General features: G+C 37.6%; 1 protein-coding gene across 2 annotated transcripts in view; it reads right to left on the bottom strand.

The window, feature by feature from the left end:
* fng (Fringe glycosyltransferase) overlaps positions 1 to 21544 on the bottom strand; it is a 101375-nt gene that overhangs the window by 68280 nt on the left and 11551 nt on the right. Inside the window, exon 2 of one of the 2 annotated variants that reach the window (XM_014240250.3) lies at positions 10310 to 10921. In XM_014240250.3, coding sequence (XP_014095725.1) covers positions 10310 to 10921 — 612 coding nt within the window. The remainder of the gene's footprint in view (positions 1 to 10309; positions 10922 to 21544) is intronic. The other variant, XM_014240251.3, reaches the window with a different exon arrangement.

Below are 21544 nucleotides of genomic sequence, written 5' to 3'. Positions count from 1 at the left end.
GAAATACCATCAAGGGTGTCAATAGAATAAGTACTGTTTTCATATTTTGTTTTAGGCCGATTTGGAAAACCACTTACTGTCTTTAATTTTTAAAAATAATGATAAATTATGTATTCAAATACAAAACATCAATTAAATCTTCGATAATCAACACATTTCTTTGTACATTTTTAATAATAACTCAATGATAGATTGTAATTTAGTTCAATTATATAATTCACATTCATAATTAGCTAAGTTCGTAGGCAACCCACTATTTAAGAGCACATTCATCCATTTATGCATGTATAGGTAGCAGTACCATTAAGTATGCCAACTTGAAAGAATTCAAATAGGCAATGCTGTGAAAATAAATGAAAAACAATGGCAAGACAAATATTGGTGGCTGTCATCGGTAAAACCAACCCACGCCAGATAGCGACCGATGCAGGAGGCCAACTGAACGCCCAGCCAATGAAGCATCCAACCAACCGACCGATTTTGAACAAATGATCATGTCAAATGGTAATTTATCTGCGCTCTAGCGGCAGCCAAGAGTCGCCCGCAGTCAATACGCACATATGTGCACTTGCACAGGCATATAGGCAACAATATTTGCAAGTGCCAGCCATGTTGGAGGCCTCTCAAAGGAACACATATGCACAAGCGAACGTTCACATTCAATTGCTCATATGAGATTGTGGCATGTTTGTGTGTGCTTTCGGGCTGCCAAGCGCCCGAACGTATGACGAAATGCAAATTTATGGTAAAACAAAATCAAATTTGCTTAAAGACGGAAATGGTGAATGTGCACAATTGCCGCAAGGACTACTGTAGCCGCACCCGCCCCCATACATCCATATCGAAGATTGCGATGTATATATGTGTGTGTGTGTGTATTGGCAAAAGAGTGCCAACGGGATAGAAATAAGAGAAAGCCATTCGTTGCAGTCAAGTATTTGTGTTGTTATTACTTTTGGCATTTACCACACATTCTGCAGATGCAAACCGCTTTTTGTTGATACATTTGCGCGAGTTTAGCGGGCATGCGCAATAAATCCATAAGCTGACAGACGGCATATTGTGTGCTACTCCTCTTGGCTGTCTTGGCAACTAGTATATCCCTACATACATATATATTTACGTGTATGCATATGTGGCATTGCTAATATTCATATTGCTGTCGAGGTTTAATGTATGCGCTTTTGTAACCGTTTCTACTTCACTACTCTAAATACTTTCGAACCAATTCTTTCGAAACGTAACCGTCTTGGCGTTGTCACTTAGCTTAGTTTTCCTCTGAGTTTTCTTTTCGATTTCAATTTTCTTTTTCGACATTGTTAAGCAGCTGGTCACTTGGGGCGACCGCAGTGTGGCTGGCGTAGTCTATCTGGGTCCCCTTGCTGCTTAAAATTCAACTCAAAGCCACACATTTAATTCGTCTACAGATCGCAGTAAGAAAGGCGGCACTTTGGCGGCGGCTACCCAAGCACCTCAATTGCTGCGTTTCGAACGAGTCGCTCTGGCATACACACACATATAGGGAAAAGGATTTACTGTAACCCTTGGGTATTTGAATATGGTGGCATTGTGTGGTTAACTGTCGCCTTTGTGCGAAAGCTAAAAGACTGACTGAAAATAATTTATTTTGTAATATTGTTTAAAACCAAGCTAAGAAATGGAAAGCTTGAAAAAGCCCTCAAACGTTACAGAATTTGAAGTTTAGTTTTATAATTACCTTATAATCGGCTTTAGAGAACTATTAATTAAATATTTATATAGTAATAGTAAAGTTCTAATGCATTTTAGGAATTGATTTCTTGCATTAAATAATCTTACAACGATATTATTGTATGTATGGCGAAATTTAGCAGCTAGACAATCGTAATCTTATATTTGCATTATACATGGCAACCGGTTAATGATAATAAGCTGCTCAGTAGCCAGTCGCAAGTTTTTGTGTATTATGCATTAGTGTCATCTATTGTTATGATATACAGAATTGTCAAATGCAGGCAACTGTTCACTTGACTACCGAATTGTTAAAATTTTTGGGTGTGAATCCACTGAATATCTCTAAATAAAATATTTATAACGTCATTGTTTTCCTTTTCTTTCTACAAATTTGAGCAATGTTACTAACAAAAACTAATATAAATATGTAGCAGCAGTCCTTAATAATTATTTGTGTAATTCTAGTTCCGGTTTTTAATTAAAATTGAGAGTTTATTTACTATTTTTCGAATAATTTATACTCTACATTCATCATACATATATACAGTTATCTTGCGGCATCAATCTGATTATTGAGCACTTTGTTTAACTAACAAGCAACTAATAAACAAGGCAACAAGTGCAATTTATACATACATCGCAATATCATAAAAGTTACAAAATTACTTTTACACCACTTCACTAAACACTAACTGTATATTTTGCGCATACAGCAGTACCACAGGTAAAAAGCTCCTAAGGAGAGGAGATAGCATTTAAATGGTTGCCACATTGAATGCAAATATATTGAAACTAGATAATTAAAAACTCCACGAAGTGAGGTGGACAAGCGACGAGAACTGAAAAGTAAAGCTCAGTCGCTCAACATAGCAATCAACGGCATCACCACTAACTAACGACCAGCAACAATTTAGTGATATTCGATACGAGTACAATGTCACATGAATGCAGAAAATTTATATAAGGGAGAAATTAACATCATCAAAGAGGGTTTCCCAGCTGAACAAAAATATTTACCTACTTCAAATAAAATATTTTTAGATTTATGAGAGTCTGTTATTTCTGAATATATGTAGTACAATAACATAATAGCAAGAAAATGTAAAGATAGTGTTTTATAAGTGACTTTTAAATTATGTGTTAAAAAGCTGTTAAAAATTAATGCCAACATTGTTGTATGTATTATTTAATTACTGATGACTTAATTTAGCCGACTTGCATACTGAAAGGGTGTTTTTTTGAGGCAAACTTTTTTCGGAGTTGGTCTTTTTGACAGCTGTTACTTGATTTATACTTACTTTGGTTTGTGTTTGCATAATTGGCAGACTTACTCCGGAACATCATGTGCAAGTGGTGCAAATTTATTACTAAGATAATGCATCGGTGTTACGACCAATATTCGGTCGACATAACCGCCCAGCAGAGTTCGAACAACCAAGAAAATTTTGTTAAGCAATGATACTCACTTTTGGTTGAATATCGCAATTGCAGTGTTGATAATCCAAAAGCCATTATTGCGAAGCCTTCCCCAACTTGTCACAGTTTGGTATGCTCTATGGGCAGAGGGAATCATTTGTCCATATTTCTTCAAAAATGAAACCGGCTATAATGTTACTGTAAATAGGGAACGCTATAAAGCCATGATGACTGATGTTTTCGTGACTGAATTGGAGGATGTTGATGATAAGACGGCGCTACATGGCATACAGCCAACGAAACAATCAATTTATTGAAGGAAACTATTGGTGAGCGCATTATTAATAATTTTCGTTATTATATTGTTGCAAAGGGTGGTAGGAAATTGGGCACAACTTTACAAAAGGAATATATTATACACAAACTCCCTCAGCTCAAACATACGCTTTAGGCTTAGCTTTTCCGCAAATACTGTTATATTTATATTCAAATCGTCAGCAACACACTGTCCATCGCTAGTTTCGTTTAACTATTGTGTAAAGACAAAGTTTTTGTTTCTGTTTTGCTTACCTTTCTTATTGGTGCCGTGTCATTGTCACCAAAGATGGCAGCGAGAACCCGTTGGTGACAGACAAAGACCAAGGATATGTTCGACACCATAATGGAAGATAGAAAATTATTGAAGAAATTGTCTGCAACTTTGATGGCAGCGACGAGTGCATGGAGAAGTAGATCGAGTTGAGCAAATTGGTGGATCGATGAGAAGCGGCGCAATCAAGTCTAACGAAATAATTTATTGTGCATATAAAAATCATATACATGTGTATGTACTGAAAATTATATATGTACAAATGAATAATGTATATTCATCTGTGCATATTTATATGCATAGATGGAGCGTTTATGCAGTCCAAATATGCAATGGTTTTATATGAATACATATATCATGTCATGCATTGGTACTTCTGTATACCATATTATATACATCAAACATAGATATGTGATAGTCTACACATGTCCACACAGGCATCCGGCGCATGCGCACCTATAGTGGTTATCCCCATTGCAGTAGTAAATCGCACAATTTATGGACCGTCGCCGCTTCATCGTTCCACTTTAAATGGCCGAACGATTTACGAGCTCCTTAGTTGGCGAAAATTGCTCCTACTAGCTCTTACATGGTGACTGGCAATTTTCTTCGCCGCTCGCAATTGGCTCACTAACGATTGGCACTTAAACTGATGTTCGTTTTACTTTTAGACGAAGTGCGTTTGGTTGAAACCGGGATTTTTATGGCATGACGGAACACAGGGCTGATTAGAAAAGTGAAGTATCTCATCGAAATTGCACTATCAAATAATTGCCTGCACGGAAACCAATTATGATGCACCTGCCGAATCAGAGTTTCATGCAAAATTCAGAACAGAAGCAAACACAGCTGCGATGGACGCCAAACCGAACTTTGTGTGCATAACTGTGTTTGCATGTGTGCGTTCCTGTCCTCTGCAAATTAGCGTCAAGTTACAGCGCGTTTGATTACAAATATTGTTTGTGGAATACATAAGTACACATGTACCTAATTGTACGTATCATGCATCCATATAGAGGCAGGCAATTAATATTGTTTGTTGCAACCGACTTATTTATGTTTAATATTTTCATATGTATGTGTCTAGGTACGCACCTGGAGCGAAGTTTAAATCAAAATTATGCATTGGCCAACCATCCATTAGTCGTATTTTTCTCGTGGCCAGCGCATTATTGATATTCAATGCGCAAACACGCACCGAAAGAGCAGGAAAATATTTATATTTCATTGCCACTCTTACTGCTGCCGCCCCGCCCCGCACCGCAGCGCTTTTCCTTTGTAGCCGGCGGTAGTTTGTCAACACGGCGCACACACGGGCGCACGTTACGTGCAATATTAGAACCGCAAGAGAATGCAGTTAAAAAGCAGCGTGGCGAATCCGCTAGGAACCCAAGGCAAGCACAAATCAAAGAAAAGACAAATACGATTATATGTCTACGGCGTATATTTGTATATATGACTAGAAATGTATAGAGGACTAGGATACTACGGTGCAGCGGAGTGGCGCGGAGAAAGCAGAAACATCAAAATAATGTTTATTTTGACTAGTCGCCCGTTGCCGTTGGTTGTTTTCATTGTTGTTGTTGTGCCTCGACTGTCATCACTTGTACTGCCAACATAACAGCAACAAAGCGAACAACAGCAGCGTAGCAACTAATACCGTCGCAACCAGTTAGCAAATGCACACATAAACAAGTGTCCGTATGGCTGTGTGTATGTGTGGATGCGGCTGCCTTTGGCGAACGTGCTCATCACGTTTATTTGCCATTTGCCAAGGCGTTTATGTGCGTCTAAAATATGAGTTGTTGTCACTGTGTATCCGCACTTTTCTATTGAGCATAAATGCTTGTCTCGGCCACGTCGCACTTCGATTTTAATTCTTGCCACGACAACACGCAACAACAACAAAAGTGGTAAATAAATACCATGAATGCAATGCGACAACACAAATAAGCAGTAAACAAATAAATATTTACAACAAACGAAGCAAATGCGTGAGTCTGCATACATTTTCCACTCGGACATTTATCCTCGAAATAGTGTAATTCCCTCTGCTTTTCGACCCTTTGCACTGCGTGAAGTATTGTCTGTGAACCAGCATATCCTCAAAAGACGACGCAAAGGGATGTTCATGAGCAATCTTCGACATTTATAGCGATATAGAAGCGTGAAATAAAAATATTATTGTAAGTCAGCTTAATTTTGATTTTTTGTTTCATTTAATAAATCCGGTGCTCGAACCGGAAGGATTTAGGAATTCATCCTGGTTGATTTCATAAAAACGTAAGAATGCAAAGAATATAAAAGGCTTATTTAGCCCTCATAATCTGGCGATATGTCTTTGTCTCTGGCTATATAACAACTACAGCCAAAAAAGGTTTTTGAATGCCTGTGTTTACACATGGACTTTTTGGCGCTCATTCATTATCGACAAATTCTCTCTAGATGTCGCTCATTGCGATCACACGGTCGACACGAGTCCGATAACTTGAGTCGGACAATTTTTTGCATTGCCTTTCGTATTACATTTTCAAATTTCTGTACGTTTCATGTACGCGGTGTTCATTAGCTAACTTTTGACCTTATTTACCCTTTTCAAAAAATATCTCTCCAGACACGACCGTCACTGTTTTTTCGTATTTCCTCGTCGAAGCGAGCCCAGTTTGGGCGAGAAAGGCGTACGTGTGTGAACCGGCTAAAAACTACCGTATCACGGATCAAAATGCCTTGAAAGACAGAATCTCTCGAATAATATTTAATAAGGTAGTTTTTAGATTTATTAATCCCATTTCAGTCCAAATCACAAAAGTTGTACTTAAATCTAGTAATTCAAGACTGAAACTATTGATGTGTTAAAATTCTTATTTTCGAGAAACAGATTCACAAATTCTAGTAGTTTGACACCGATTTTGTGGGGAAACAGACATATATATAAGTGATTTGTTTAAAAATAATATAATATAACCTTAGAAAAATTATAAAGAACGTTATTCGATGAAAAATCACCAACAAAACTATGGCTGCCAAAAAGAGTATATATCCAAATATTTATAAAAACTTGTAGTATCTTTAATTACAGTGAAATTAAACTGCTTCAAAATTTAACTAACTGAATTTTTTTATTAATGAATAAGAGTTTTGAATCTAATAAATACATTTTTTCACGAGCACTAAGTTTCCGAAAATCCAGCCCCGCTTATCTGCATAATGAATTTTATCGCCATGTTAATCGAATTTGTTTTGCTAATAAGCTTAGTTGCTTGAGAGCTTTAATGCCTCAAATACAATTGAATACAAAAACAATTTAATTCGAAAGAAAATACACAATCTTTCAATTCAAAATCCATATTAATGTCTTCGCAACGGTCGTCTCTTTGAGAAGCAACATTCATTAATTGGCTTTCGAAGACACGAAAAGTGGCACAATCGAATACATTTAAATATACAAGAACCACATAAGAAGTGATTTTGAAGAGTGTATATACATATACATATGCGTTAGGGTGTCTTTCTCTTCCTCTTCTTTTTCTTATTGAAATTTAATTAAGTGTTTCCCACTTCATAAATCAAACACAGCCGGGTGCATCTGTTGCATATCGTTGCACCGACAATCATGTTTTTCCCCTTATTTTCCGAGCGATTGCTAAGCAGACTTTTTAGTAAATATTTACATAGTGCCGTTTCAGACAGGGACTCAAAAGAGTCTCAAACCAGTTTATTGTGGGCGAGGGGACGACGAGGAAAGACGAAGGGACCGTGCCACTCGTGTTCGGGTGGCACGCTTTGTGTTCTTGTTCGTAACAGCTCGCTGCTACCCTTTTCAGCATTCCTTTTCACTTTCAAATCCTTTGAATGGTTGCAAGAGCGCTCGGTTTCAAATGAATTCGATCGCAAATTTGAGTTCTGTTATCTATTTTTGTATGTATATGCAAATATGTATGCATAGAATAAAAGAAATATTATGACAAATTGTAAATAAGGAGAAAATTAAGATATAGATTATGGAGTAAAGAAATTATGAGTTTTTAATACTTAAAGATTAGGAAATTGCTATTATAAATTTGGCCTTGAAAATATTAGTTGCGGATATTCAATACATTCTTGTGGATTAGGGAATTCCCGTCTTTAGTATTTCTTTGAAACTATTTAGCGGGTAGGTACTTGTATTATGCATATTGTTCTACCATATTCATGGTAATTCATTGCAAGCAAAATGTGTGACCATTATCCCAACATACAAATGAAATACGCAGCACGCAGTGTTGCGCGGTGTTGCGCAGTCGAACCGCACAAATATTTACGAACATTTTGTGAAAAGGAATGCAGAAAAACTAGACTCGAGTTGCTGGACTCTTTTTGACCGTGTGAATGCCCAGAGCGACACCAAAAGAAAATTTGAAAAAGATCAGACTCTTTTGCATCCCTGTCTGAAACGGCAGATAGTAAAACGCATGAAACGCAAGTGTAACATACATACATAAATACTCGTACCTGTGTGGATGTGTGTGTGCATAGATATACAGCTTAGTGCCGTTTCACACAGGGACTCAAAAGAGTCTCATACCAGTTTATTGTGGGCGAGGGTACGACGGGGAAAGACGAAGGGACCGTGCCACTCGTGTTCGGGTGGCACGCTTTGTGTTCTTGTTCGTAACAGCTCGCTGCTACCCTTTTCAGCATTCCTTTTCACTTTCAAATTCTTTGAATGGTTGCAAGAGCGCTCGGTTTCAAATGAATTCGATCGCAAATTTGAGTTCTGTTATCTATTTTTGTATGTAATATGCAAATATGTATGCATAGAATAATAGAAATATTTTCAAAAATTGTAAATAAGGAGAAAATTAAGATATAGATTATGGAGTAAAGAAATTATGAATTTTTAATACGGAGTAAAGAAATTATGAGTTTTTAATACTTAAAGATTAGGAAATTCCTATTATAAATTTGGCCTTGAAAATATTAATAGCGGATATTCAATACATTCTTGTGGATTAGGGAATTCCCGTCTTTAGTATTTCTTTGAAACTATTTAGCGGGTAGGTACTTGTATTATGCGTATTGTTCTACCATATTCATGGTAATTCATTGCAAGCAAAATGTGTGACCATCATCTCAACATACAAATGAAATACGCAGTGTTGCGCAGTCGAACCGCACAAATATTTACGAAAATTTTGTGAAAAGGATGCGGAAAAACTAGACTCGAGTTACTGGACTCTTTTTGACCATGTGAATGCCCAGAACGACACCAAAAGAAAATTTGAAAAACATCAGACTCTTTTGAATCCCAATGTGAAACGGCACTTAAACTGTAATTGAGGCGCAACAGTTGAGTGTGAGTATGAAATGTAGTCCCATATGCTTTCGTGGTGTGCCAATTCTTCCCTTGACATTTATCTGCATTAAATGTAACTGTATTTGAGCGTGTGTGTGGGACGACGCAAGAGGGCGCTTAAAATATGTAAGTGCGGTACGCATTAATGTTGACAATTTGTGTTTGTTCTTCTCTTTGGAAGATTCCCCGAGTTTTATGTGCATGAATATCCTTCGATTGTCTGTGAGAATTTTGCTTTCCTGAAGTTTTCGACACACTCAGCTATCACAAACGACAGAACGAACCCTCAGGCAATTTAAATCACCAGTTGCGTGGGAATCTGAATGGAACGCGTTGGAAACAAATATTTACTAGTTCATAAAGTTCAAAGCAACTATGCGCTAACATATGTTCTAACATATCTTTATATATACATACGTGTGTATATGTATTTATTTGTTGTAAACATTCCTTGATATAAATCATCGGCACTACAAGCAAGAATTCATCCTTAAAGCCTGCCAGACTCTAGAAGAGTTCACTACCACTTTTCACTAAAGATTCAATTCATTTTTTCAAGAGCCTAAGTATAACAAATTTACTTTTTCCCACTCATGCTAATTTTACCGTTATGCAGTAGTTATGTAGTTTCCTGATTTTCATACTTCTATTTACTATAATAAGGGTTGATAATATTCGATAATATAGTACACAATTGTCTGATATGTATAAACACTGAATTTGCCAGTGTAGTCAACGCTCTCATAAAATGCGTGCTATCAGTTAGACAATTATCTCAGTTTTGGCTTCCATTTGCAAAACGATCGCTCTGGCGGAAATTGTCTACTAGGCCTTTTTCAGATGTCTAAGTAGATATGCATTTGGCTAACACAAAATTTGTAAGATATTTGGTTGGGGGATCAGTTACTTTAGCTATATACTAGTAAATACGTTTTGACAAAGCAATATCTGCATTTCCAGCCACGATCAGCGCGCTTTTCCCAATCAAGTACTTTAACCTCATTAACGCCTCAAAATTGACCCAATCTTCGTGTCAACACTAAGCAAAGGCTTGGTTATAATTAGCCATCTGCAAAGCCATCACAAGTCGAAAGTTTTTAGTGATTTTCTCAACAGTTAAATTGCACCAATTAAGTGCCAACCGATCTTGCCGATCGCATTGAACATAGTCTACCGTTTTCCTTCGTGCCGAACTATATCTATACATTAGGTATTTCTGTGCGCCAAGCTAGTCTAGCCTTCGCATTCGCACTCACCTGATCGCGCGCCAATTGGAACCATGTCTTGATAATCAGCGCCAAACGAGTGTCGTGATAATTTTTCGTTGTCTTGACGCTAATGAAAATGTCATCGAGTTCAGTGATCGGCGGCTGTGGCGTCGCCGTAACGGCGCGCTGCCACAGATCGTGCAGTAGTTCACCGTTGCGACTGCGACGCGCCAAGTCGTCCAACCGCGCCGCCGCCGTCGCGACTTCCTCATTGATTTCGATGCCAGAGAAATTGAAACTTTTAATGTCCTTGCGAATAATGTAAGGTGTTTGTGTATGGGAAGCTGCCTGCGAGGGCACAAATGGGGGTGGTGCAGGTGCGACCGCCGACCTCGCGTTCACCGTTTGATAAGCGGGCTGTTTCGAATGCAGCGAAGATTTTGGCAGATTTTTCAGAAGCTTGCGTTGTTGTTTCTGTTCATGTTGCTTTTGTTCCTTCAATAATTTGAGCTTTTGTTGTTGTGGGCTCTTTGAATTACGTAGCGGTTTGGTTTGAACCAACGTTTGCTGTGCTGCCGCTACAGGTCTGCTCGAGGAAGACTGCGTCAGAGCTGTAGAAGTTTGTGCCTCAACTATGTAGTGCTTTTGCGTCGGTAGCTGCTGTAAAAATTTAGAAAATTAAATGATGCTTTTAAGTGCAGGCGTTTCAAAATAGATGATGTATGTATGGCTATATGATTAAGTGTGGCTGACAATGTGGGCCGTGTGTAGGCCGCCCCTTTAGCTGATAACTCAAGTGACAACTGTCAGCTAAGCTAGCAGAGCTTCTGGTCTTCTAGTTATTTACGCTGACTTTTAATTTATTTTGTAGAACCAGAATCCCTTTCCAGAAGCCAGAAGCACAACTCAACGCCTCCGCGTCACTTTACAAAGATGCATATCGTGTAGTACTCAACAGCACTAGCTGAACAAACAACAATTTATATATCTAGGTCTAAATGGATACGCACTGAATCGTTTGTGCTTTTGGCTTTATGTGCGTTTATCTACTCATACACGATTCCTAAAACCCACACGCATGCGCATTGCATGGCTCTGCGAGGCTTCGAGCGGAAGATGTTAGGAGCAGATAGTCGTTCGTTGACACAAATGCGTCATACAAACATATTTAATTGTGAACGCATGTATGTGCTTGAGTTGTTCTTCAAGAAAGTGTGTGTTGTGCAACTCGAGATTGATATTGCTTTTGTTTTATTACCATTGTTTTTGTGAAACGTGTTTCTAGCTCCCTATTTTACAAACAACTCTGATGAAATCAGTCTAAGATGCTGTATAAGTATCACTAGTTAAATTCAAAGCTAAGCACAAAGCGTCGTTACAAAATAACCTTCTGGTGTATTCTCCTCCTCATAGGAGACCAATGGATTATTAATCATAATTGATAATACTACTCGGAATACTTAATAATACTAGAATTAGCTAAGCACTTGGCTAAACTGGGTAATAATAACAAAAGTTCAAATAGTCAAGAAAAAAGTTAACTTCAGTTGCACAGAAGTTATAATACCCTTCACAATTAAAAAAGTTTTCCTGACAAAGATTTGATTTTGATCTTTCAGTTTGTATGACAGCATCGTAATAGTTGCCCGATATCGGACCGACAGACGAGCATGGCTAAATCAACTCAGATCGTCATGCTAATAATTTTCATATAATATACAAGTATACCTATATGAATTTTACAAGATCTCCGACATTTCCTTTTGGGTGTTACGAACTTCGTAGCAACCTTAATATAACCTTTTGAGGGTATAAAAGCAAAGTAAAATAAAATAGTTTGAAAAAGTTGCGTTTCTGGTGTTAGATGATCATAGACAAATGAAATTAAAAACTTTTGCACCTTTGTTTTAAAATTAGGAAATATGTAATATTGGACGAGTAGCGAATCGGAAAACATCTGGATAAAATGAAGTGCACTGGTATAATCAAATATAAAGGGTACTTTTTTAGACAAGTGGTTGTCGAGTGAAATAATTGAATGTTATGACCAAGAATTTAGCTTTATTTTAAACATAAGGGTTTCCCATTACGTTTTTAAAAAATTATTTCGAGCCAGTGACTGCTGGCTCCTTCGATAAATTTATTGTTTCGTTGGATGTATGGCAGCACCTTATTGTTGGAAGCAAAGATCGTCCACATCAACACTCTCCAATTCGGGAACGAAAAAGTTATTAATCATGGATCAATGTCGTTCCCGATTGACTGTAACATTATGGACTGCTTCATTTTTGAAGAAATATGGATTCTATATGCCCATAAAGCTCACCAAATATTAACTTTTTGAGAATGTAACGGCGCCACAACAATGGCTTGTGCATTATCATCTCTCCAAATGCGTCGATTTTTTTATTAACGTACCCATTCAACCAAAAATGAGCTTCATCGCGGAACAAAGTTTTTTTTTCAAACTGAGTAACATCTATCAAAAAGAACGAATTATTTTACTGGGGATTGAAAACGCAGAGCTCAAATGTAGCGAGCAGAGAAATTGCGAATCCTATGCGGTCGTGTCTTACTATTATTATTGCACCCATTTACTGCAATAGAATGATAAGAGGTACGTTGGTGTTGTTTTTGAGACAGAAAATATGACGCAAACTGATTGACAGTAGTTCTGAAGACGCGTAGGGCTTCTTTTTGAAAATATAGAGAGATATCGAAAGAAAGTACTCGATTTTTATTTTTACCATACCTCCTTTCAAATTTTATTTCAGTTTATATGTATGTATATATCCATTGATAGAAGATAATGTACTACGAATTCACTAATTTGTACTTGAAGCATTTATAAAAGAAGCATACTCTTTAAGTTATCTCTTTTTTTGTGGGCCGTCGATAAGAATCTTTCATGAAAACGTACGCATGTGCAATGATAATGCAGGAATTACTTTACAAAACATTTTAAATATGTACATAAGTATGTGCATGGAGTCATATGAGTTTACTAAGCCTAGGCAACCTCGCAATAATATACTACAAGTAGGTATGTATGTTTTATTTAAGTATGTGCTCGACCCACTCAAGGCAAACGCTTCTTAAATGTACATAAAACATCACAATAAGTGATAACGAAAAGAGTAAACAAACGCCACAAAGGTACATGCATCAAAGGTACTCATCTTGTGGAAGCATTCATGCACATTTACATATACATACATATATTCTAAAAGTATGTTTACACATCTTCAAAGCAAGCCAAGCGCGCTCGCATTTCATTTTTATCGCTTCTCCTATATTGTTGTAACGCGATTCACGGAATAAGCAAAGACAAAGACAGCGGCCGCCAAGCAACTCCTAATATCCAGCGTGTAGTCAACAACAACAGGAACTACAAGTAAATGCATAAATTTGTAGGTGTGTGCGGCAGATTGCAGCGACAACAGCAGCATTTGATTAATTTCTGGTGATAACAGGTTCATTTGCTTTGCAGCGCTTTAGCACTCACTTCATTTAAGAGCGTTATTGCATTGTGTTGTTGTTCAAAAGTTATTTAATTTATAAATAATGCGTCCCGCTCCATATAAATATATATATGCTATGTATGAAGACATGCACAGAAAAGACGGGCACAGAGCTGCTATGATTTATGCCCTTAAACTTGTTTGATTCATATAAAAAAATATAACATACATATAATATAATATATGCGTATATTTTCAGTTTTACAAGATATATCTTTATAAATTTTGGCATCCACACTGGAATTGTACAACTTTCCATTATCATCCATATAATCGCCTTTGTTGTAGTTGTGGCAAGCCTTCGTCTACTTATGGCTTCAGCACGTACGCATACTTAATTATTTATTTCCTTTATGTCAGCATTTCTCTAGAAGTTGATACACATAAAACGCAACGTGTGTTCCAAATATTAACTATATTTTTGTGTAAGCGGCACATAAAACGTGCCACCGCCATTTAGTATGAGTCGCAAGTTATCATCTCTGGCCGCAGACGCGACTACACAGATTTTTATCTCATTTTATACTTGCCTAAGTAAGTGTTTGCATATGACACATACATATGTACATACACATATAGATACTTATGTTATATAATTTTGTCAGCGAATTACTTTTATGCGCATTAGTGCCGCCACACCCACGTATGCGAGGCCGAACCCATTAGTGACAATTTTGATACTATTTCTAATCATGATGTACATATACTTGTATTCATTCCGCTGACGGATGCGGACTCCGTAGAGTGTTCACACCTATATAAGGTCTGGCACAAATAAATATTATATATTGTTTTTGTATTAAATTGAGGGTGTTATTTAGCATAGTTAATATAATGCCGTTTAGGTTATATATGCGCGGTTTTGTTCGATAACTAATAGAAATTCTCGTCCCAATTAGAAAAAAAACTGAGATAGTCGATTTTCACAAGCTTCTTTTGGAATGAATTTTTCACCAGAAAGTCATTCGTTATTGACATAAACAGGTATTAATCAGTTGGTGCCAGATGCGGACTATAAGATGGATGGGTAAGAACTTCCACCCCACGCGCCCGAAGCGTCTGGCGAGCCACAATCGATGGGTGCCCTGTCCGGATTGAATATAATGACTCTCCTTTTGGCCAAAGCTGGGCGATACATGACGGTCGGACCTGACGATTTTCGTTATTTTAACAGTACTTTCGACAATTGGCCTACCAGCATATTTGACATTAATATTACCGGAACGGAATCGACGAAACCGAAATTGCGAGTAATTGGCTGTTTCAGTATCTGGACTACAAGTATAAACACTACTCACATTCTCAGCCGCGTGGCATTCGTTTTCGGCATTATTAAAGAAAAATGAGACGTATTTTCTCTTTGCTGGTGTAGATTTTTGACACGTGCTTAAACAATACTGAGTCAAGGACAAACTGTCTGAAATTTTTCTAGTACGAAATCTTATCTTTTTAACGCCGTATAGCATAATCTGATCTACTAAACCGTCTGTTGAAAAAAATGGATTCCTTTTTACTAGACCTTATAAATATACTTTTTATAATAATAACTTAAAAGCAGCTCTTTATTTATTACATGAGTTCAGTATCTTTACGTCTTCTTCTCATGAAACAAAAAATTAATTTTCTCAACTTTGATGGAAAATTTGAAAAGGAATTGAATTAAAATTACTCACGTTTCATGCCAAAAAACGAAATCTTTAAACCAACATGAGCTTTTTCATAGGTTCGGCAACCAACTTTGACAATTGCAGTTCAGTAAATGAGGCTTAGGTAGACATTTCGTTAGGCGAGCCAAGAGCATTGTGTACTGATTATATGTATGTATGTGTGTATTGTATGAACAAACCGTTCCTGGAATATTAAAACTTGACTTGTTTGACATGTGTATCTAAATAGTGCGACAATTAACGACCACTTGACTTGTTGCTGGAATACCGCATTGTATTTAAAACTTACTGATGCAAAGAGTTTATGTTATAAACAACAACACCTCAAATCGAAAATTCTTGAATGTTGTTGCAAAGATATCCAAACAATTTTCTTAGATCTTTGATGCTAAGGCTTTGGGGATAATGTAATAAATGTAGTATACGCTAATTTTCAAAAAATAATACTACTATTTATTTAAATCTTTAATGAACTGAAATAATTTATCGAATTCATTGAAGGATAATGAATGCATATCAAGATGTGAACATTAGAATAGAAGTTGTTAAGGGAACCAATTAAAAGAATTTCAAAACCTAGTATTTAGTTTTTGTGTAGCTGGTTGGTTTTATCTATGTACTTATATATATATATACATACCTATGTATATGTAATTAACATATGTTGTTTTGTGACACCTTCCCCTCACAATAACTTCTACGCATCTTGGAATCAGCAATAAGATCCCAATAATCCGAATTATTTGAACAAATTTATAAATAATACTTTAGTAAAAGCTTAAACAAAATTAGAAACCCTTATTTTTTAAATCCTGCTCCTGAATGTTAATCTATTAGTTCTGTGATTATACTAAATCGTGAACTAACAAGTAAGGAAGTTCTAAGTTCGGATGTAACCGAACATTTTTTACTCTCGCAACTTGCAAAGATCATAGCCCAGAAAATTTCTTCAGGTGTTGGCAAAATTTTATATAAAGGAAGATAAGATCCGATTCAACCCATTTTTGACATAAAAACATACTTTTTCGAGTTTCTTTTGTTTATTTTATTATATGAATTTCAATTATATATCTTACACATTGACCGGTATTTTCGGTAAAAAGTCAACTATAGGCACTGGGGTCCATGTATTCAGTACCTAGGGGATTGACCAGTTTTGGTTCGATTTAGACAATTTTTTGTCACAAGGTGGCATACTTTAAACGCATAGTTCGCGCAAAGTTTTACCCCGACATATTCATTGTTGCTTGGTTTACATAGAGGAAAGTGAAAGAAACAGATGGAATTGAAAATAATGTTATATGCGAAATAGGCGTGGTTGTGATTTGATTTCGCCCATTTTCGCACTATAACATAGAAATATGAAAAGAATATTATATACCGAATTTAATTAAAATCGGTTAAGGAAACTCCAAGATATGGGGTTTCACCTTAAAGTGGGCGGTGCCACGGTCTAATTTTGAACGCGGCTCCTATAAAGTCATCCCATACAATCCTAGAGATAAAATTTAATGTCTCTGGCGTGTTTAGTGCTTGATTTATCGCGCTTTCAGTAGTTTTTAACAGTACCGTTATATGGGGAGTGGGCGGGGTATTTCGAACAAATATACAATATACATATGTATTGTACATATGCACATAGGCACTACAATATATGACAGATAAGCGGAATCACTGGAAAGTGAAAACATTCGGACTTTTGACTTTTGCATCTCCATTTTTAACTACAACACTTACTAAACCATTTATACCAGATTTGAAAATTAGTTTGTGTGCGAAAACAAGTACTAAATATTCCAATCAGTTGCGACAGTTTTACCAGTTCCTAACACTTCAACATTATCACATATGTATGTAAGTACACACATCTAAACGTACGTAAGGCACTTTCCTATTTATGTGAGTAGTTACAAGTGTACGAGTAAATTGCTAAAGAAGTAGCGTATTGTTGTCACTTGAAAGTTTTCTATTACCGCAACATTAACTCTTTCACAGAGCAGAACTTGCCGTGCATAGATACTACAAGTATGTGTGGATGGGTGTGCACTACTGGTGTTTATCTGGGAGCACCAGATAACTGTTCGTGCAATGGTCGCGCAGCAATTCAAAGGAAAAGTGAATTGTGTAAATAATGCGGAAACATGACGATGGGCAGCGGAGAACGAACCGAAACACAAATAAAATTTGCTTTTAGGAAGCATTAATTAACGGCTTTTAGGTCGAGCTTTCGCGGCAGCGGCTGGGTGCGATGCGCGCTACTTGTAAGCGCCATTTTTAAAAGTAATGTATTTGTTTTTAGTAGTTGCATGTGTTTGGTTGTGTAATCCATTTGACGTTAAACAAGCAACGGCGGTCATTGGTGGCAACACCACTTGGCTGAGCTGATAGCAGCAAAACAAACAACAGGAAAAAAAAACAACAAAACGGTGTTGATAGCAAAGTTGCCGCTGCGCAACAAGTTTAAAACAAATTTTAGCTAAACAACAACAACAACAGTTGAAAGGCTAATAAACACAAGTACAACCGAAAGACAATGGTCAGAGACAGGCAAACAAGTAGCGATGTTTAAATGATGACGGCAAACGGCAGAGTAGGAGCGAGTAAATGAGCTCGACTAGCCGGCGGCAAGAAGAGCAAGAAGTTAGCGAACGTAGTGGGGGACGCGCGGATTGTTGTACAAATTCAAGCTTCCTTATTTGTTTACGGATGCTGAAGCGGCGGCATGCATCTGCCCGTAAAAGGTACGAATGGAGGCGAGGTAGGAACGCCAACGATTCGAAGCTGCAACGCCGCAATAATTATACAAGCCAGTCACAAATGAGTATGTACACAAGCCATAATACATACAAGTACCATATAAAGGTATGTATACAAGCATGTGTGTTCAGGTTTTCAAAAGAATCCATAACAACAATGTATAACAGCAATTTTCATGTACGAGAGCAAACCGTTTCGTTTGTTGTTGTTGTTGCTGTTTCGTTTACAGTCTCATTTCAGACGAGCAAACGTTCCTGTTTGTAAATGTTGTAAACAACACTTAGTAGCAACGGCAATCATTCCAACGACGAGAACGACCAAACTGAATGACCAACAGCAAATGGCAATAGCTTTTCCTTTGCTTTGTTCTTCGTTGCGCCACGTCTCGTTCTTTGTAACAAGTGTCGTTGAGTAAGCTCCAAATATTAGTTTCGCGGAACAACTTCTTCAATGCCCACTTTTCCGGAATACAAATATTTCACTGTCAACGGAAGCGCTGTAGTATAGTAGGTATTCGTGGCAGAAAGAGTTTGCTTAGTAACAGACAAGATGACAGGTGTCCCAACTTGTCAGCAATAAACCAACTTAAGTTTTGCTTATTACAACTCATTCTTGCTTTGCTTAAATGGAAGTAAAAGTAGAATTTCGGTACGCTATTTCGGCACTTTTCCAGCAAAATGTTTCAACTTCTCGGTCCGCATAAATTGCAATTGAGTCGTCATTTATGAAAAAGTTCATTAGAAATCCTTTTTTTCCTGTAAAGACATACTTCCGGAGTGGCTTCTCTATCTGAAGCAAACAAGTTAAAAGCCAAATGCCAAAAAAATATATTTAGTTTTACATAGTGAATATTTGACGTGAATCATATGATTCTGCATTCATTTGCGGTTATTATATATCATGGCAAATTTAATAAACCCTGTTCAGTGTACAAAATAGGGAACAGTGAGTACGATTGTTTTTCAAATGTAGCTTTAAAGGTCAATGCTACCACTAAGTCGGAACTTAAACGAACACGATTGCAGAAATAACGGAGTTTTCATAATAACGTACCAGACTAGGACTAGGGTCACTTGATTTAAAACTCGAGTAGTAACTTCAAAATAGTTGTAGAAGAAACGTCCTCCGAGGAAGACAGCATCCATCAAATACGGTGTTCTATTTCCAGTAGAATTATTGCGATTAACACAGCATGAGGTAACACATTCATAAAACATACATACACACATCTAATCAATTATAGGTGAATAGCTCACGAAGTGTTCCACAAACCTCAAAAGAATACCCCAAACAAAATCTATCCAAGCAATGATATTTGTTTGAATATTGTCTGAATGTTATCAAGACGAATTCATAAAAATACGTATAAGTTTGCTTAATTATTACGGAAGTAATAAACTACTTAAATAAAATAAAGTGCTCAGTACTCGCGTATCCCATTAGCGAATTATCCAGTGCATTACTGCGAATTACCTCACATTAAGATGACAAGTTGAAAGCTGCAAATATCCTAATGACTTCACACAATGATCGAGTTTAGCGCTTACAAAAACACCCAGCCATTAGTGGCGCAAAAACCGATCGCACTCGCAACTCACAGCCAACAACTTGCATCGAAGAATTCAACATTTTCATGTTTATGCCACTAGCAAACCACCAATGGAAATTATTCAATTTGTAGACTCAACAGTTTGGCGCGAAACACACAGGGCAACACAAACATCCCGTGCACCACGATCGCCGATAATCTATACGAGGCACCCAAGCGGACTCACATACATACATATGTAGAAGATCTTTCAAAATTTATTGCCTTATCATAGTTTCAGTTATTGGAACCAGTTCATTTTACCGATAACTGGCCAGGCAACGACTACAAAAACAATATCAATCGAACAGTAAGTTGCTGCAAATTACAAGCCTGCTTAGCCAACAACAACTACAACCAAATTAAACATTGCCTACGCACCTGCTGTTGCAGCCGAGTGAGTCGCTGCTTGTGGCAACTGATTGCACCAACAGAAAGCGCTTTGACCAGCAAAAACAAGTGCAGGCTTGCATGTTTCGCACGAGGAATGGCAGTGGGGTGTCATCACCGAAGCGCTGGTAGTTCGGTGTCTTCCGTATCAGAAGGCAAACTTTAAATTATGTCAATAATTTATCCACTTCAATGGCAATGGCAACAACCGACACAAAATAACAACAACATGTGAAACAACGGGCCGAACAATGAAATGATGACGATGATGAGGTGCACCAGCTGCCACTGCCGCTGCGGCTACCACTGCCAAACCCCAGCCCAATGAGGGCAGTGAAGCAGTGAAATAAAGTTGCGGCGACTAGAGTTAAAGTTGATGCTAGTAAATCGAGCCAGGAAGACTTTTGGCTGCAGTTAATGGTGCAGACTACAAGCAAGTCGAAGGAGCAATCAGGCAGCAACTTGTAATGTGGCAGGCAGTAACCAACAAAAACCAGCAAATGGCGCAAGAACCGGTGCAGCGGCGCAGTGGTCTAGAAAGGAAAGTTTGCAATACTGTGATGGGGGCATTGGAGTCTGCGTAGCAATAATAAGCGTCAAGCTCTGAAGTGCTGAAGCGGCAACACGATCGACTGCCAACACGACTGACTGAAGACGCTTTTGTTGTTATTGCTTGCACTAAGTCAGACACTTGTTTAGCTGCTAGCCGATACACTTTCTTATGACTTCGGTTTTTACAGGTTTAGATGGCGGAGCTGTACGGCGTTGCTGCTGAAGCTTCTGCAAGGTAAAAAGTGGCGAGCTGTGGCAGATTTGTGCACTTGCTGTGATGTTTCTAGCTCATTGCCGGAGTTGAACTCCGCTTTCGTACACACTTAACTCGTATTTGCAGCAACTTAAATGCGCACATAAACACATACTCACCCATTGGGCACGTACGTACTACATCTATCTTCACATAGTCGATTACAGCTTAGCTCCGCAGCTTCGCAAAGTGAAAGAAAGGTGCGCGTTGACTTGATTTTTACAGAATAAATTACAAACTACATTTACTGGCAAAAACAACACCGGGCGCAAGCACAAAACAAGTCGGTGTGCTCCTTTTTCAAAGCCAAATACACACATATTTCTAGCGCGCATAAGTATGTGTGTGATTATAGTCATACATATAAGTATGTAGCAATTGCAACAGCAACAATTATGACAGGCTACACTTAATGAACTCGAACCGTGAAACTAATCCAGTTTTTATCGGATATTTTGCAGACTCAGCAGCAATATGGGTACCTACGCCATTGTTGTCATTATATATTCTACATTTGTGTAAGTAGATACATATGAAAGGTAATGCTTTACTACT

The sequence above is a fragment of the Bactrocera oleae genome, chromosome 6, assembly GCF_042242935.1.
Source record: "Bactrocera oleae isolate idBacOlea1 chromosome 6, idBacOlea1, whole genome shotgun sequence".
Classification (NCBI taxonomy): domain Eukaryota; kingdom Metazoa; phylum Arthropoda; class Insecta; order Diptera; family Tephritidae; genus Bactrocera; species Bactrocera oleae.
The sequence above is the reverse complement of the archived record's forward strand: the minus strand, read 5'-3'. Positions and strand labels throughout refer to the sequence as shown.